The sequence below is a fragment of the Pectinophora gossypiella genome, chromosome 11 (genome assembly GCF_024362695.1).
Source record: "Pectinophora gossypiella chromosome 11, ilPecGoss1.1, whole genome shotgun sequence".
Taxonomy (NCBI): Eukaryota; Metazoa; Arthropoda; class Insecta; order Lepidoptera; family Gelechiidae; genus Pectinophora; species Pectinophora gossypiella.
The window spans coordinates 4,347,268-4,367,728 of record NC_065414.1 but is presented as its reverse complement, the minus strand read 5'-3'; the positions used below and the strand labels follow the sequence as shown (position 1 = coordinate 4,367,728).

At 38.4% G+C, this 20,461-nt stretch overlaps 1 protein-coding gene across 1 annotated transcript in view; it reads left to right on the top strand.

The window, feature by feature from the left end:
• LOC126370649 (furin-like protease 2) overlaps positions 1–20,461 on the top strand; it is a 244,445-nt gene that overhangs the window by 215,280 nt on the left and 8,704 nt on the right. Inside the window, exons 4-11 of the mRNA XM_050015609.1 lie at positions 14,479–14,658; positions 14,888–15,022; positions 15,450–15,757; positions 15,825–17,621; positions 17,695–17,928; positions 18,762–18,920; positions 19,385–19,524; positions 19,643–19,898. Of these exons, the coding sequence (XP_049871566.1) occupies positions 14,479–14,658; positions 14,888–15,022; positions 15,450–15,757; positions 15,825–17,621; positions 17,695–17,928; positions 18,762–18,920; positions 19,385–19,524; positions 19,643–19,898 (3,209 nt within the window). The remainder of the gene's footprint in view (positions 1–14,478; positions 14,659–14,887; positions 15,023–15,449; positions 15,758–15,824; positions 17,622–17,694; positions 17,929–18,761; positions 18,921–19,384; positions 19,525–19,642; positions 19,899–20,461) is intronic.

Here is a 20,461-nt window from a genome sequence, read left to right as displayed (position 1 = left end):
AGGGTTGATGAGGTTAGTTCCACCTCACAATAAGAAGAAGAATAAATCTTAATATTTGAGAAAATTCTCTTCAATCAAATAATTTGAAAACGTTGGTACTATTTTGAGTATACTACCTGCCTACAAAATAATCCAAATCTACATTGGTTTTTAGTACTTTTGTTATGTTTACATAGCGACAGATTACCAATCCATCATTTAGGTACAATCTGTCCATCACGACATAATAGCCTAGACTTTAATGCGATGTTTTTCAAAATGAAACTCGTTATTATATACGGTAAGCCGGGGGGGTTAACAAACCCCAAAAAATGCGTCAACAGAGCTATTCTGATACGCTCAAAAATAGCTCGTCCTTTTTGTTCAGAGGTCGTAATTTAAAAAGTAAATGTGCCATAGAACCTCGGCGGTGCCGCAATGAACCCTTTTTAAAAGCCATAATAGCGCTCGTAACATAGAAATGAACAATGTGCGTAAGAAATTTTAATTAGATTCAAAACAAATACAGTAGGCCACTGTGGTCCGGGCGGGTCCCCTACAAAAGGCTGGGGTCGTGGTACTGCCATTTTTAGGGTTCCAATACATACAGCCTAAACAAAGAACTCTCTGAACCCCTGTGGAAGTTAGATTTAAGGTATCTGCTTAAATAAAAAAGGCGTTTAAGCCTCTTAACACGTAACTCGTAAACCTGTACCCTCGCTTTGATATATTTAGTAGGATATTTATTCTGGAAGCGCTGATTATTTTTATTCTTCTCGGGCGTATATTAATTCCCGTCATTATTTTTTATCTTATACACGGGACCTAAATCAACGACCATAAATCAACCAAGCCACTCCAATACCTGAATGTTTAATATCACGTCATAATTTATGAAAAATGCTGTCAAATTCAAATTCAAATTCAAAAATATCTTTATTCAGTAGGTAACATAGTTACACTTTGAATCGTCAATTTTTACATAACGAACGTCTCATCCGCCTAAAACTACTGCAGCTTCTCACAACCTGTATAGCCGGGGAAAAGAAGCTGCAAGAAAAACCTCGGCACAGGGCCCTAGACGTTCTTTAAAAAAAATAAAAATAAACATAAAATATTGATATACAATTGAGTAATTTAGCTGCCTAATATCTGTTCTCAGACAGTTAATCCCATGCATTCATATCTTCTAAATAATCACTAACTTTATAATAACCTTTTTTGTAAAGTTTTTGTTTAACTACTGTCTTAAAGCAGTTGAAAGGCAAATTCTGAATGTCAATGGGAATCTTATTGTAAAAACGTATACATTGCCCCTTAAAAGATTTAGTAATCTTATGTAATCGACTGACTTGTAAAGCAAGTTTATTTTTATTCCGGGTATTAACAATGTGCCGATCGCTATTTTTTGCAAATAATCCTATATGTTTTTTTACATATATTAAATTTTCAAAGATATATTGTGATCCCAAAGTTAAAATATTAATTTCTTTAAATTTATTTCTAAGTGACATCTTGGGTCCCAATTTGTAAATCGCCCGAATGGCCCGCTTTTGCAGTACAAAAATGCTGTTCACATCTGCAGCATGACCCCACAGCAAGATGCCGTACGACATCAGACTGTGGAAGTAGGCAAAATAATGGTCAATATCTATATGTACCAGTTATAGCCATTCCAGGTTACTTATATGCCATGAACTTTATGGTAAAAAACGTTTACATACATAGACAGCCTATATACGTCCCACTGCTGGGCACAGGCCTCCCCTCAATCAACCGGAGGAGGTAAGGAGCATACTCCACCACGCGGCCAAACGTTTAATCTTGTATAAATTAAAAATACATAAACAAGTACATTCCATTCATCTACAATTGTATCAACACACATATTATTAAAAACAAAATTTTAAATTAAGAATAAAAAGATATAAATATTAAAGTCTTTATGGTTTAACATGACATAAAGTTCATGTCAACTTTATGGTTTTAATATCTATTGCGTTATTCAAATTGTTTTTTTAATTATCTTAGGCGATAAGATCATACCTTAGCTATTTTTAAATGATTTATGTTTTTATAGCACTTACCCGTGCTTAGGCGCGTTCTAGATAGATGTCGCCGGCGTAGGCTTAATGACGATACATAGACCGAAAGAATTTCGCATGGACAGGGGGAGGATCCGGTGGCGTAATGGTTTTAACACGCTCGTCCCGGTTTGACAAGAGCTGCTGAGCTGGGTTGAAGTCAGAATTTTTATCGATTTAAATTTTCTCTTTGATAAGATCATAATTAGTTTCGTAATCTTGATTGTTTTTTTCAAAGTATTCGTATAAGTACTAAGAAGGTATAAATTGTGTAAGATTTATCCCCGACAAATCCACTAACAAGACTATTTCCACAGTCCGTAGAACCGTGTTGACCGCCGATATATCTCGGGTGGTAACTGATTTTTTGCGTAAATCTGTTTAAACCGCCTGATAGAGTTGCGGCTATATAGACCGGGTCTTTATTAGTTTAGGACCCTATTACCTCGGCGTATAAGCACAAAAGGGGTTTTATTAAACCTCATTCGCAACGGTTTTTCCACGACAATTTTTTGTTTTCCCTCGAGCCGAAGGATAACTACGTTTGTTTTGTGTAACGACTGTGTTTGCGCAGCTGAATGCATGGGTAACGAGCACCGAAAAAACAATGTGCGACAAATATTTGGACGGCGATCAAATAGATTTTTTATTCGCCTTCATTGGTGTTTGACGTTAAACGTAAACATATTCAGGATGTATTTGACTTAGTAAATGGTCGGATTGCGGGAGGCTATTAATAGCTGTGTCGCCGGGGGTCGGGTTGACGCGCATCTATTCATTTCAATCCCTTCCGCCTCCGGGGTATGGAATGGTCAGGGCCTACATAGCTATATATCTAACAGAGTATCAGTGGTAATAAAAGCATTTATCAACATCCAGAAAGGGCTTTTATTCGGGTAGTTTAATGGTGAAATATTCAACAGTCACTGTCCAATACTCGCGACTAGTGATGGGCAGGGAAAGAAAAAATTGGGTGGGAAAGAAAAAATATCGGGAAAATATGGGAAAATAAAATAAACACCCGAAAAATTCCCGAATTATGGGAAAATATTTTTTAATTTAAATATTTATAATCTTATTATTATTTGTATGTCCTTTCCACGTCTGGGGCCTATGGAGTCCCGAACTTTTGAAACGCGTGTGTGGGGCCAAAGCCAACACGTAGAGGCCCCTTAAGATAATTTAATCTAAATGTGTTGTGACACCAACCGGCGACTATCCCTGTATGCACTATGGGAGTGCGCCCAAAGACAATCCCCGGTTCGTGTTGACTATTGCAGATTATGGGAACAAAAGGAACTGGGCTATTGGGTTGCGGGTTAGTGAACCGGGATACTGGGGCTATGGGGCCTGCTCGACCAATGTTAATAACAGAGATCCATTGGGCAGGCGGTGACTCGCCACTCACTGGATGGGCCACCTATCTAGCCGACGCGACTGGACGACGTGGACGTGGCAAGAGGTGTACACCGCTTTCTGCGACTTAAGCATCTTTCACTGCCACCCTGCGAGCGTATAGCTCTAACTCCCCACTCTGGCCGGCCAATGAAGGCTAGCCAGAGGTGAGAGTCCTGCAGCTCCCACTGGGGTCCACTCTGGCCGGCCAGGACTGTCACTATCTTTGTTGCTCTTCTTTGGACTCTCTCTAGTAGTGCAATGTCCTTCCGATAGTAAGGTCTCCATATTTGAAACCCATGTTCTAACAGCGGTCTGACGTAAGTAAGTTTTGTAAAGCCTAAGAAACAATTCCTTATCTATATAGTAAAAAGCTTTCTAATTATGTATAGGAGGGAGTTAGACTTCTTAGTGATTCCAATAATTGTTCGTCTCACTTTAGATTATGTGTTATCGTTATGCCAAGGTCCTTTTGTTTTTTAACACACTCTAGACGTTTTGAGTCAATGGTGTAACTCAACGAGGGGTTGTTACTGTCAACACGCATCACAGTGCATTTAATTTGTCCACTTTCAATGTGATTAGCTAATCTTGGGTCCAAGCAATTACTCTATTCAGATCAACTTGGATTATATTATGGCTAATAAGTGGATTCCCAACACAACAGCATGCGTGGTCTAGTGGTTAGAGCGTTAAGCTCGTTAGTGGGACGTATATAGACAGTTTATACATATGTGAGTGGATTCCCCATTATTTTCGTGATATATCAGACATTTTTGGTCCTAACACCGATCCCTGCGGCACACAGCTGAGGATTTTCTGGGAACAGAGTATGATTCTCCGATGCGCACAGAGAAGGTGCGCTTTGACAAGGAAGTCTTCAATCCACTTCAAGAGATTGCCTCTTGATTCCAAAGAGCTCTAATTTAGCAATCAATCGTGTGACAGGAACTCGATCAAAAGCTTTTTCATAGTCCAAGTAAATAATATCTGTAGGTATTCGTGCCTCCCAATTTCTTGTCCGTGTGTCCAAGCAACAGAATAAGTTGGTAACTGTTGACCTCCTTGGCACAAAACCATGTTGCTCCTCGATGATGACATTCTCTCGTGCCAAAAACATCCTATACAGAATGTTAGTGACATTGTAACGAATACTGACGGAGATGATTCAGACCATGATTCTGAGTTAATATCAAGTGGAATTTTTCGTCGCAAAATTCATGTTTTTTTTTTAATTAAGATGGGTTTGCTCTTGACTTCGTTCTTCCACAAAAAGAAGAGATCGACGTTGGAACGAGCCTACCCAGAAAATGCCTATTCACCCTTTTTAGTTTGTTTTGTAATTATTTTCAATTATGTACTTTTGCGATGGAAAATTCCAATTCATATTAACTCAGAATAATGAGCTTAATCATGCCTCTCAGTATTCGTTACGATGTCACTTACACCCCGTACAAGTACATACAGGTAGCCATACAATTAGGTATGGGTATTAGTGACAACATAACGAATACAGAGGAGGATGGTTCAGGCTATGATTCTGAGTTGATATCAAGTGGAATTTCCTGTCGGAAAATTCATGTAATATTTTGTATTTTTTAGTTCCACGCTTTTGCGACGGAAAATTACACTTGATATCAACTCAGAATCATGGTCTGAATCATCCCTCAAAGTTTTCGTTACCATGTCACTAACACCCAGTATATCCTATTCTTCTTCTTCTCCTATCGTGTGGGTTGTGAGGTGGATTACCAACCCCATCAACCCTGGTGTCAGGGTTACTATTGAGCCGCCAAAGTCCCCTGACATGGCTCATGTAACGACTACTTACTTACATCAGTAAGTAGTAACCGGGACCAACGGCTTAACGTGCCTTCCGAAGCACGGATCATCTTACTTAGTATATCCTATAATATGTAGGTATCTTTGCACGGAATTATTAAAATCGAACATTCCATTCAAAAGATATTACGAATTTAAGTTTTAAGAGTTCATACGACACTACGACAGAACATAAATTGGGCATAAGTAGGCATACATTATATTTAAATGGTCGTTGTTGGAAATCCTTACTTTTAATACAAATATATGCGATAAAAAATATTTTCCCTTGAAATGGGAATTTTTCGGGTTTTTTCCCTCAGAATTGGGAAAATTCCCAAAACGCGGGAATTTTCCGGGTAAGAACCCAACACTACTCGCGACCGTATAGAAGTATTCATTTCGACCTCATTTATGCTTAAAATGTCAAGCTTATGGGGTAAATGTAAACCGGTATTCATACGTGTATATAATGGGATTCTGTTGCAAATACTTGCTTGTAGTACAAGTGTAATAAAATAATATAATGGTGAAATAAGTTGTGTGTCTTAAATACCGATCATCAGTAGTTTTAGGTATCCGGACTTCAACTCAAAGTTTGGCGCCCCTCACAACAATGACCCAGTATACCTAGACATATATATAGGTGTCGCTGTTATGGGATGATGTGATAATAATATTTAGGTACTAAACAATAATCCGTTTATTTATTTAAAGAAACAACAACTGGCCATTCACAATTTGTTGCTCGTTCCAATAACCTATTGCGCCGTTTCATAATTTAATCACCGTAAACTTTTCACTGGATATCGAATTATTTTTCGCGCAGATGCCTGGCGTGATCGTAAATATTTTCATTAATTATTTCTGTTACTTAACGAGATAAGCTGGTTTGGAGCCGGTTGGAAAATTTAAAGACTTGAAATTGAGCTTTCCGATATAAGTGTGGGAAATTCAGGTGAAGTACCTACATTATCTTTTTTCTTCTACGGTTACGTACGGTTATATAAAACTGAAAATGGTAGTATACAATACAGAGAGACCCGTAAATTCGTGTTACACACATATTATAGAGCAAAGTCATCACTTCACAAGTCAATCCTGATATTTCGTCCTAAATGATAAACTTTAAAGCGACAGATTATCAGTTCAAATAGTTTATCATTTTGCGAAAGGACATGCAAACCTATGCATTTGACCATCCAGGTGTCTGGTTATAGAACACGAGCGAGACTTCAGAGCTCGTAATGTTGTTCGCAATATTGTCATAAATCTTCTATCCAGGATTGGATCTGTTGTAAATCAAATGCCTCATGGCATATTGGGTGTGCCTTGCAATAATACTCGTACTAAGCGACCATATTGGTGGCAGTGTATCTTCCACTTGTATCTATGGCTTTATTCCGACCTAGCGTTAGACTGCGTTTCCATTGACGCGGAGCTGTGCGGAGAGGAGCGGAGATGTGCAGGAATCGACTAATCACCATGAAGGAGAACGCCGTGATTGGTTAAATCTGCACATCTCCGCTCTTCTCCACCCATCTCCGCGTCAGTGGAAACCCGGCCTTATTCCGTGTTCAAAAGTTCCGCTTACCTAACCTGAAGATTTGACAGGTTCGGTTTTTTATAGAAACGACTGCCTGTCTGATCTTCTAACCCGCGTAAGGAAAACCAGCTCAATACAGGTAGCACATACCTTCGAAACGTAAGGAATGTGGAATTGAGAAATGAGAGAAAAATCGAATAACACTCCTCGCGATCAGGAGGAATTGTAGAGATAAAAAATTGAGCAATATTTGGTAAAAGTTTGATAAGAGATATCGTTGTTAAAAGTTAAAAAGGCCTAAATAATAATAACGATTTAATAGAAAAAGTCCTTTCAGATTAGTTGTAATAAAACGACATAATATCTCTATGGTGGTATTTCCTCCTATCCTATCACGTTACTATTATAATCACAATTAATTAGTGATTATATTTCAATGTATATGCTTTACAATAGCTTCAAGACGCGGGTACAAGTTAGATCTTCAAAGCATAGAAGCCAGTGTTGTGACGTTGGTTTACATAATAGCAAATTAGTGGAGATAAAACCGATTGCTTCTGTTATATCTAACATTACACACGTATATAGTATGATACGTTGATATGTGAAGCCCAGTTACGGCAGGCGGACAGTCGCACTCGCCGCTGACAACACTCCGCGATTTATGACTTCATTCAACTGCACTGCTCGTTTGAATTCTACTTTAATACCATACAAAAGCCCCCATATACCATTAAATCCTTTAAAATAATTAGAACCCTGTCGCATGAACGTATTTTAGATTAAGTAAGACTTTGAATTCAATTTGTGAAATACATTAATGCGATAGGGTTGTTAAGTGTGTACAAAGTGATCGTGACCGTACCTACTAGTAGCATCAGCTTATCTCCGGGTTTGTAGAAATGTGTACAGTATCTGAGTGATTTTCCTGTAAATGTGCGTTCTATCACTATTGAATAATGAAGATAACACAAATGCTTGCCTTGCCTACATAAGGACTTGGTATCCAATTAGATCTTAGTTCTTTTTTGTTGTTACAAACTTGGCCTTCTTTGTCAATTATGTTTTGGGCGAAACTTGGCTGATACACTGCCGTGTGTCCAGATACTGTTACGTAAGTTTCTCGACTGTTAAATATGGCGTCAAATATATCTAGAAAAAGGGGTGTTACGCGAGAAATACTGTAACTATAAATGTAATCTTTTTACTGTCTACACACAAGATACATTGTGAATTTTCTCTCGCTTTAATATTCGCTCGTAACACAAAGGACATTAGGGCGTCCTTTGTGTTACGCAAGGCGATAAAGTTAGAGGGAACACTGGATTTTTTTTATTAAATTACTCGTGGACTGAGACAAACAGTGGTCGCTTGCTCCCGGACCGTTCATATGCTGCCGGCGACCACCCAATAAAACATATGTGACGTTACGGGGGGAAGCACCGCTACATTTTTACTTGCCACTGCTAATGAAATTAGACCCACCACTGTACATTCGCCTACGAAAAGGAAACTCTGAATTCGAATTCAACTTTGAATTCTATAAAATATTCAAAAGTTTGAAATGTGTACCATGTATAAAATATAAATAACGAATAAAGTGTTGCGGTTGTAGAGACAAACCTACGTATTCCTCAAAACAACGAAACAATTCTGATGATTTCGAAACCAGATAAATTCGATTTCGAATATTTTAATATTCATTTTAATATGACTGTGTATCATTGGTGCATGCTTCGAGTGCATGGATTTCATTTCACATTTATAATTCATAATTAAACATGAATGTAAAATGATCCTTTATTTTATTGTAGCTATTTTCTTTATAATTGATGTTGAAATCGCACGGCATTATGATTTAATGCATGCGTTCGTTATTTAACTAATTTAAATAGGATGTTTACGTATTTCGAATGGAGTAAGTAACAACCGATGATAAAGATGAACTGTTTAATAATATTACTCTCCTCACATTTACCTACTGAAAGCCTGACCAGGAACATAAAAAACCTGTGATGCGCCGCATTCGCATTTTTTATTGCAATACTAAGTACTTACCTATGTATATATTTGCTTTATTCACTTTCTATGTCATCTATAATAAATTGCATATATAAACTCACGCCCCTAATACCTAATGGGAGTGGGCAGAGATATTAGATATTTTTTTCTTAAACGAAGAAAATACATCCGCAGCCGTATTTCCTTCTCTTTGAATCTTCGTTACGGAGGAGCGAAGTATACTCGTTCCTCAAAAATCTTTTAAATACTTCCTTTAGAACTCAAGTAATCACTATGAATTTTCAAGAATTAAAATGAAGTGAAAAAAATAAGTCTTACAGGTTTTCCGCCATATCACGTTGTGTTTTACATCTCTGGTCATGGTAAAAAAAAGAAAACAAATCATTCAAAGATAAATCATACGGGAAATCCCTTCGTGATCCCTATTTTGGTTAGGACATTACAGGCTGATCACCTGATTGTCCCAAAGTAAGATGATCCGTGTTTCGGAAGGCATGTTAAGTCGTTGATCCCGGTTATTATTTACTGATGTAAATAAGTAGTCGTTACATGAGCCATGACACCTTTGGCGGGTCAATAGTAACCCTGAAACCAGGGTTGATGTGGTATTGTCGGGGTCGGTCGGTGTTCTCACTACCTGCACGAGAGAAGAAGACGGGTAGTAAGTAAAATTAGAAGAAATTATATTTCGCAAGTGACTGTACTAACGCAACTGCAGTTAGGTTAAGACAACACAATTTAGCGCTGCGAATTTTAAATTATGTGCGCGACGACTTTCGTACTTAGTCTTTAGTTTTTCACAACGCTGCCAGTATCCACGTTCTACTTGCTAGGTTTTCTCCCACTGCTTGGAACTTTTTCTCTAGTATTTATCTAATGAAAGGAAGGAGAATTACTAATCTTTTTTCAATTCATCCATGTCTAAGGACTAAAAGACAAATTCGAAATTTAAATGTTTCATGCCGATTATCGAGTCTGCTGTCGAAATTAACACGTTCACTGTGTGGCTGAAAATTAGATATCAACCCTTCACGTGCATCAAATTCAAATTCAAAAATATCTTTATTCAGTAGGTAACATAGTTACACTTTGAATCGTCAATTTTTACATAAGTACTGAACGTATCATCAACCTAAAACTACTGCGGCTTCTCACAACCTGTATAGCCGTATAAAAGAAACCGCAAGAAAAACCTCGGTACAGGGCTCTAGACGTTCTTTAAAAAAAAAAATATAAACACAAAATGTTGTTATACAATTGAGTAATTTAGCTGCCTAATATCAGTTTTGAACGATAGTGTTATATATATGATATTGTTGTTATTTTTCGATAAACACATTGAAATTTATGTACATAGACACACCATGACAAGAATAAATGTGCCCCACATATGGGACATGCACATATGAGTTTCAAATTTCATATGTGTTTCATACACAGTGAACGTGTTAACATACCTAATATTGGCGAAGGACCACTGCCTCTACAGAGAAAACCTTTTAGAAAAATCACATTCTCATATGATTTCCTTCTAAAAAACCTGGATTACATATCAATTTCATTCCGGGTAAAAATCGAGCCAACAATCTTGTATCTGGATTGAAAGTAGCGTACGTATCTATTGAGAGGTTATGCTGTCAAAAATAATATCTGAATGCAGCCGTCAGCTGCTCCGGGCAATATTAAGGTTCGTGAAGCCTAAATGACTCTATAACTTGCCCTCTCACTATGAAAATGTCTACTTGTCTACTTCTCATAAATGGTCCTTAAACAAACTCGATAGTAGGATGTCATGCTTATAAAGAAACATTATGTCCCATTTTGCCCGTGTAATCTATTCTTAAATCTCGGTGAGAATTACGAATATGTTTATATTTGATTTATAGCACAATGTTAGTTTTGAGTTTCAAAACATAAAAAAGCCAGGAAAAGTGTCCCAAGCGTCGTTATTTATTTAACCTGACATTTTTTACTTAAACCGGCCACTTAATAAAGGAAATTCAAAACGAAACGGCAGCGTTGTCACTTTCATGTCCTAACCTCTATTTTTAAATTTTTACAACGCGGAAATTACGTCGTTTTGTCGCTAAAACGAGTTTGGGCGCCTGGCGAAAAAGCAATGGCACTTGCCCACGGAGCCGCAGGGCTTTCTCATGCTAATACGTGCTATTCTGTTCTCCCAGGCGCTGTCTGTTGCGTTCCCAACAACTGTGAAATTGCACCTCCTGAACGCCGGACGTCGTCTTGTTTAGACGAACAAAGAATCCCGTATATCATGCGCCTGATTCTAGACGTTTTCTTAGTTAAATTTTATATACTTAAATCTGGAAAAGAATTTGTAGTAGGTAAGACAGAGTTTCTTGCAAGATCCTTGACATGGACAGTCAAAACTGTAATATGTGGATTAAGTAGTTGAGATTTAAATAAGTAGACTCTATGTCCGATTGCTTCCAGCTCTGCCCACCCCGTTTGGAATTGTGGATGTGTAAGTATTTAAAAATAAAAAGGAACAGGCTTGATGTAACATAAAGAAGAGGGACATTGCTATGCAGGAAATTAATTCACTTACACGAGAACGTAAATTAAATTTGCTGTTTTATTTTTTTCCATATTTTTTATTATTTACATTCAACTTTCCTCACCGACACATCAGCCGAATAAGCTTTTTGTTATCATAATAATACTTATTATTAAAAATGTTCCGCCTAGTTGGTCACAATCCAAACGTATGTTATTTTACTTAATGTTTGGTACAAAATCATATAGGCGTCATCTGGTGGCGTTCCCACCCTTGTTTTGATGTAACAGGGCAAATATTTATTAAATCCGATCGTATTCGGGAGAACGCGTAAATAAACAACATAGATTTAGACAAATGTGGTCATAAAGGAGAGATATCTGCCTAATTTAGTCTGGTTCGCCTGTCTGTTATAACTGAGTAACTGAAAGACTTAGAGAAAGAGAGAAAAAAAGAGAGAGAGAGAAAGGGACATTATAAAGAATGCATTTATGCTGGATTGGGAGCGAATATGTTATAAGAGCGCACGCCAACAACTGTAATTAGTTTGGCGAAATTATTTTTAAGGATAAGATGTACCTTTCTGTGAAAAAAAAAGAAAAAAACAGAACGTCTAGCTCAAGTTCAAAAATATCTTCATTCAGTTACACTTTGAATCGTTATTTTTACATAACGAACGTCTCATCTGCCTAAAACTACTGCAACTAGTCACAACCTGTATAGCCGGGGAAAAGAAGCTGCAACAAAAACCTCGACACAGGGCCCTGGACGTTCTTTATAAAAAACATAAAAATATTGTTATACAATTTCGTAATTTGGCTGCCTAATAGGTATCTGTTTCCAGTTAATCACATGCATTCAAATCTTCTAAACAATCACTAACCTATTAATATCACCGTGATTTTCTAATATTAAATTACTAAAGTCAAGGCTGTGTGGTCCTGAGATCTTTGCCTGCCTTATATAAGGCGAATTTAAACAACAACAACAAACAACGGTTCATCATTTATGAACATGCTGTATCTTATTATTGTACTTTTACTATAGTGTTACAACGCAAATAAAGAATTTTTACTTTTTTTTTTACTTTTATGAGTCTTAGGAATTGTCAAAAGTGGATGCTGATTACTTGCTCTGCCTACCTCACTAGGGATTCCAAATTTTTGGTTTACAGAGTTCTTTTGGAGATCTTTATCATAGGAAAACTCAAACAATATATTTAAGTAAGCACAATATCTATACTAACGTTATCCCATTTTATTAGATCGCTCCTTCTGAAACTCGATCCATTATATCGCCTCCTACAGAAACTGAATTACCATATTTTACTTCAGTTTATTGTTGACTAGTAACTTCCCGTATACTGTTTTTTTCTGTCTAGAATATTAAAATAAAAATATAGATAGTGTTAGTGACAACGTACCGAAGATTGAGGGGGATGGTTCAGACCATAATTCTGATTCAATTCAATTCAATTTTTGAAGTATGGCTTCTGTCATCTTTGACAATTCTGCCAGTGTCGAGGTTGGAGAATACACGTGGATCCGGAGTGAGTCAAATGATCGGTGTTGTTGTAGTAACAAATTCTAAAAAAGAAAAAAAAAAGAAAATTTGTTAGTTGTTATTATAAACATACTTAAATATTTAAATACTAACAGTAAAGGACAAGCACATATAAATAATTATAATCTAATTTTGTACATTTCAATATACTTAAAAAGAATAAATATTATAGGGGGGTGAAGGTGGGTTAATAAATTAGCCATGTTAATAGGGCGAGGGAGGGAAGAAGGTAGAATGTCATAAAGAGATATTGGGAAATTACTACAGTTGAAAAACCATAATTCTGAGTTAACTCATAATTATGGTTTTTGATATTAATATCAAGTAGAATATTCCGTCGCAAAATTGTTGATTAGTGTTTTTCTTAAATAAATTATCCCCCTCCCTAACATCCTGTATTAGCTGCTGCCATAACAAAATTGAATAAGTTATTGCAATAGTGGTTGCATATCAATCTGACAAATGGATGTTTTTGGTCGCAATCCATCATATTGACCACTTTGAACTGAATATTTATTAATAAACCATCTAAAAACGGCGGTAGATAAATTGATAGATGAGTGGCACAAATAGCACAGGATTTAAAACGATTTGAATGTAACGTAACAAGACATGAAATTTTAGGACCACCACCATAAATGAATGAATGCATTTATTCATAAATGGATGGAAGTAATGCTTTTGAAGCAAATTAATAAAATAAAGTTCGAATTGACGGATTTTGAATTTTTTGCAAATATTCAACTAGTTTCATAACATAGCTTAGTTTTAGTAGATTCTTTAAGAAAAAAATATGGAACTTACGATCTTAAATGATTTTTGTTGTTATAGCACACCCGCGATTAGGGAAGCTCACAAAGAGAAAATTAAATTAAAAAAAAAATCTGACTCGGACGGGACTTGAACCCGCAGCTCTTGTCAAGCCGGAACGAGCGTGTTTTTTGTGTGTGTTTTTTCTTACGATACTTATTTGAAATCAAGAGTAATAAAACGCAGCCTAAAAGTTTTCCTATTTGTAAATAGGGTAAATCAGACCGTAATTTCTTTCCCTATGTGTGAAGGATTTAGGTGTTTCGTACTAAGTCGCAATCCGCATTCTAATCTTAAGATAGAATCAGCTGTCGTCATTAACGTGATTGACTAAAGCCCTCGGGAGTTAATCAATTGAAAGCAACGTTTACCAACGCATTTGCTTAAGTTTGTTTTGTATGTTTAAGCACCCACTCTTTGTTATTTTACCTTTTTAGTTGATTGTCTGACGTAGAGTTAGGTTAAGGACTTACGTTTTTAAACAAAAGGTCCATAGCGACATGACCCAGTATCAAGAAAATATAGAAAAGTCTTTGATTTTTCAAAACGTGACGATCCTCACTTGATCTTTCATACATCAATGACATCATTTCATGGTTTTGCATCTTTAATGAAATCTGGGTAAAGTATTCTTTAGCCCCGATTAGCCTAGAAAATTCAAGAGCATAATGCTATCGATACTTTGAAGAATATCACGAGTATATAATGGGCTTTACCAACTTCAATTTTCTTGTCACCAGGTGCGGTGGGTCCAGCAACAGCGCGAGCGGCGGAGAGTGAAGCGTGACTACAACCCGTATGACGCTGCTCTGTGGTCGCAGCTCAACAGGAGGCTGCCGGCGCATCGCACGCATCACCGCGCGCTCTCATCGTCGTCACCTTTCTTCCCAGACCCGCTCTTCAAAGAGCAGTGGTATCTGGTTAGTATTTTCGAACGTCTTTATAAATAGTATGATGCTGATCTATGATCACAACACAATAGGCGGCTATGCAGCAGCCGCCACGCATAACCAAATATTTAATATGTTATGGCAAAATGTACAATATACTGTAGCTACCTAAATGTTTTCTGTACTTTATTTATTAAAAGGAAAACAGAAAATTAGAATACATACTACATAAGAAATGAAATTCCAACATTTCTTACAGAATGGTGGAGCTAAAGATGGGCTGGATATGAACGTGTCTCCAGCTTGGCAGAAGGGCTATACAGGAAAGGGCGTCGTCGTATCTATCCTTGATGACGGTATCCAAACTAATCACCCTGACCTTGCTCAAAACTACGTAAGTTCCATTCAAATTCGTTAAACTTTGATAATAGTTATAATAAGGGCCTGCTAACAGGTTGAACAAGTCGAAAGTAAATTGAGGAAATAGAGATAAGCCGCGCGTATGCGGGCACAAAACTATTAAATAGGTATATGTAGCTTAAGTATAAACTGGAAAGTCAAACTTAAAAACATTTGCTTTGGATATTGATTGAGATTCTTGTTAAAACTCTTTGTTGTAATTTACAATAAGGACACCAATGTTTTGTATACTGACTTATGTCTGTACTTTTGTATTGTCTCAGCACAGATTGTCACTACTAAATATACGTATGTACCACTCAGTCTATATTTTCTCTCAACAAGTATTCTGAATCTTGAATTTGAGTATTGAATAAGATCTGATTAAGTAGGAGTACACAGTTTGAAAATTTTATTCACAGGATCCCAATGCCTCAACCGATATAAATGGAAATGACGAAGATCCCATGCCTCAAGATAATGGTGATAACAAACACGGTACAAGATGTGCGGGAGAGGTTGCAGCAGTTGCCTACAACCAATACTGTGGAGTTGGCATTGCCTACAACGCTAGTATAGGTGGAGTAAGAATGTTGGACGGCGTAGTCAATGACGCCGTTGAAGCAAGAGCTTTGGGACTCAACCCGGACCATATTGACATATATAGTGCGTCGTGGGGTCCCGAAGACGACGGAAAAACCGTTGATGGACCAGGACCGCTAGCCAGGAGGTAATTAATATACATAAAATTCTCACTGTGATCATCAATTGTAGTTAATACCGAATCTTCTTTTCAGAGCATTTATTTATGGAGTAACAAGTGGTCGTCGTGGCAAGGGATCTATTTTTGTTTGGGCGTCAGGAAACGGCGGAAGACATACAGACTCTTGCAACTGCGATGGCTACACTAACAGTATATTTACACTGTCAATATCTAGTGCTACACAAGGAGGATACAAACCTTGGTATTTAGAAGAGTGCTCTTCTACCCTAGCAACAACATACAGTTCAGGCACGCCTGGACATGATAAGAGTGTTGCTACAGTTGATATGGATGGAAGATTAAGAGCTGATCATATTTGTACTGTAGAGCACACGGGAACATCAGCTTCCGCTCCGTTGGCAGCTGGTATCTGTGCCTTAGCTTTAGAAGCCAATCCTGACTTGACGTGGAGAGACATGCAATATTTAGTAGTATTAACTTCACGACCGCAACCACTCGAGAAGGAAACAGGGTGGGTCGTTAACGGCGTGAAGAGAAAAGTAAGTCACAAGTTTGGATACGGATTGATGGATGCTTCAGAAATGGTGAGCCTCGCTGAGCAGTGGGTATCAGTCCCACCCCAGCATATTTGTAAGTCACAAGAAATTAATGAAGATAAGCCCATAGAGTCATCTTTTGGCTATAGTTTAGCCGTTCATATGGACGTTAACGGCTGTAGTGGTACAGTAAATGAAGTACGTCACCTTGAACATGTACAATGCAAAATATCTCTTAGATTTTTCCCACGAGGTAATTTAAGAATTTTACTAACTTCGCCAATGGGGACGACATCAACACTACTTTTTGAAAGACCTCGTGACGTCGTCAGCTCGAACTTTGATGATTGGCCATTCTTAAGTGTGCATTTCTGGGGAGAACACGCAGAAGGAAGGTGGAAATTGCAAATCGTAAATGGTGGAAACAGACATGTGAATCAACCAGGAATTTTAAAGAAATGGCAACTTATCTTCTATGGAACGGCGGTCGACCCTATAAGGCTTCGTTCAAAGAGACCGTCGCCTGTCGCACCTCCGTTTGCATTCCCAACCGCCGCGGACGGTTACGAAGCTATCGGTGATTCTTTTTACAACACTGACGCGTTTGCCAACTATCAAAACTATCCAACTCTTTTCGCCGCTGGTTCCGATCCAGAGAAGGCAGTGGCTCGTCTCGACGGACATAACGTCCCTTCACCGCATGGGGAGAATGTCCTCGCCGATAGTAATGACAAGCGCGTCATGCACGAATGTGACCCTGAATGCGATTCTCAAGGCTGCTATGGTAAAGGACCTACTCAATGTATAGCTTGCAAACATTATCGTCTTGACGATGCCTGTGTTTCCCGTTGTCCACCGAGAAGTTACGCCAATCAAGGCGCAGTTTGTTGGCCATGTCATGAATCATGTGAAACATGCGTAGGGCCTGGACAGGACTCTTGTTTAACGTGTGCTCCGTCTCATCTTCTCGTCGCAGATTTAGCGGTCTGTTTGCAGCAATGTCCAGATGGCTATTGGGAGGACACTGAATCTTCAGTTTGTCGTCCATGTGCTGCTCACTGCGCAACGTGTTCCGAACGTTCGGACGCGTGTACTTCTTGCGAACATCACTTGGTTCTCTTCCAAGGGTCTTGCATGGCGATTTGTCCACCAGGTTATTACGAAACGGAGGATTATTTGTGCGCTAAATGTCATTCGACTTGCGATACCTGTGAGGGTCCTGGGGAAGCGCAGTGCGTTACGTGTCACGCGACAACGTACACCTTGGACGGGCGTTGCGTTGCGTCTTGTCCAGCCGGGTACTACGCAGATAAAAAGAGAAAGGAGTGTATGAAGTAAGTTGAATTCTTTTGTAAGAATTATGCCTTTAAATCAGTTTTACAACTAATATTATTATTTATTTCTCAGGTGTTCAATCGGCTGCGAGTCATGCACAAGCGCTTTCTGCCTTACTTGTAGCCAAAACTGGGAACTGAATAAGAAAGGCAAATGTTTGCCAAAGGGATCAGAACGTTGTCTGGCAGGAGAGTTCATCGACAAGCAGGCGTGTCGTCGGTGTAACGACGCCTGCGGATCATGTTACGGATCAGACGATAGCCACTGTCTGACTTGCCAGTCGCCAAATCTACTACAAGATTACAGGTAAGCGCTTTCGGCTTATGTAAATTCGGCGTTCAACTCATTCGACCAACAATTATGTGTTCACTTAAAGCAGCAATATCTGATACTCTTTAGGGAATTGCTCATGAAATACACAATATTAAACAAGCTCGTTGGTTTATTCAGAAATACGAAATGTACAAAATGTGTGATATTCGACTGAGTGTGCTTGCAAACATAAATTGCATCACGCTGTCTGCGGATCGTTTTATATGACCTAATTTGAGTTTTTAACTACTTTTTTCTGAATTGGATATGTTTGTGGAAGAATAATTATAGTGTTGTTTTACTTACATTTTATGAGGACGATTTTTGATGTTCACAAAACAAAAGATTTTGACACTTTAGACATCGCTACTATGCAATGGCAATAATAGGCTAGTTTCCAACTAGTCAAATGAGTTACTTTTTACTAAACGTCAAAACACGAAATTACTATGGAATTTGTTTGAAAAAGCACGCTGTGACGTCATAGAAAAACGTGATAAAATGTCGGACTAATTATTACGTTTTCCTTATTTAAAATTCATAAATTAGTTAAATAGAAAAAAGAAATTGTTTTTCGTTAGTTTTAGATGTGTCTTTATTTAGTAATCAGAATTTCATAATTTATCTCGAACCTAGTACACGACCCAATTGCTAAGTTAATATTTTTCGGTAACACTTTTGAGCCTGGTTATAATTTTAGGAACGTTTTCTTGACACATAGGCTGGTGGCTTCAATATTTAAAATAGACGTGGCTCATTCATTAAATCCAATTTAAATAATAATAACAAATTAAAGTATCTAAATACCATTTTTCTCTCGTACCTAGATGCGTGTCAGAATGCGCTAGAGGGTATTACGGGGAGGCGGGGCGCTGCTTGCGTTGCGTGCACGGGTGCGCTACATGTGCGTCGAGACTCAACTGTACCACGTGCGCCGGATCACTAAGACTGCAGTCCGGAGCTTGTAGGACGGCTTGCGCTGATGGGTAAGTAATGGACAAGACATAAGTTGTAGGAACAATATACACAATACAGGTAGATGTATGTGAGGGTGCGCTAGATTAGGGGCTCCCAAACTTTAAAGGAATACATAACGGAACACTGTCCAAATTTCCGCAGTACCCCGGGGACTTTTCTACAGAACCCACGTTAGGAGTCGCTACGCTAGAGAATACTACATAGCAACGCTATAATCGAGCAATTTTCCAGAAACCTCTCACTAATCCCGGTGTTATTTTAGACTTATTTTGTTACCAACGGGGTCTGACGAAGATCAAACAATGACTGTCTACGTTGTGCTTACTTAAGTAATTCGTAGTTTGTATGACAATTTGATCGACGGTCACGGTAATAAATTAATAATAGATTACTATCTTTCGAGTGTTTTGCTTTTATACATAGTTATGAATAGATAGTTTAATAAGCTCGCTAATATATCTCTTTCCTATAGATACTACGCGGATCGCGGCACGTGTTCCAAGTGTTATCTATCCTGTCGAACCTGCATCGGACCGAGGCGTGATCAATGCGCTTCGTGTCCGCTGGGATGGAGGCTAGCGGCCGGCGAGTGCCATCCTGAGTGCCCACAAGGTAATTTTATTTTACTCTCACTTCAGAAGAGAAGCCAAATAACTTAACCATGGTATGGATCTCTTTTGTTCGAAATAAGTGACTTTTTGTTATTAAATGATACATTTTCTCTCACCAGGCTTCTACCAGAGCTCAAGTGGCTGCCGCCACTGCCACCACTACTGCCGAGAGTGTGACGGATCCGGTCCTCTGCACTGCAAATCATGCCCACCAGGCTTCATGTTAGATGGCGGGCTTTGTATGGAGTGCCTCGGATCACAATTCTACGACGCCAGCAGTGGAACCTGCAAGGCTTGTGACGGCTCCTGTAGAACTTGCTCTGGACCCGGTCAGTTCAGCTGTACTGGGTGTTCGAGACCTCTAAGGCTTGACAGGTGAGTCATTGGCTGATGATGATGATGTCCAACTTTGTATGGAGTGCCTAGGAACACAATTCCATGATGACAGCTGTGGCATGATGAAAACCATATGGAGAGCCTCGGCTAGTAGTTCTATGATGCAAGGTGCGAGATGGAAGACTTGTGACGGTTCTTGTAGGACCTTTTCTAGACTAGGACAGTTCTGGATGTTCCAAGCCTTTGTGGCGCAATAGTTGAGCTAATTGGCTTACTCATTTTTAGTTAAAATAAGAGACACGTACAAGTATTAGGAAATTTGAGGTCGATGAGGAGGAAGATGTTATTCACTCAGGCGTTTAAATCAGTTGCTTTGCGTAAGATGTTCTGGTTTACTCACGTTGACTCTTTTGCATTGACGTCTTAAAGCCGACCGCAATAAGACTGTGTGCTAGGTCTCTTGGATTATTTAAAATCGTTTATTGTTCACTCTTCAGAGGAAATAAGTAAAATCCTAAAATAATTCTTTGCTTGAAACTTATGAATTCACCTTTCCAAACAAACTAGCCTACGTTTCAAAGGACACAATTTGTATTCCGAGT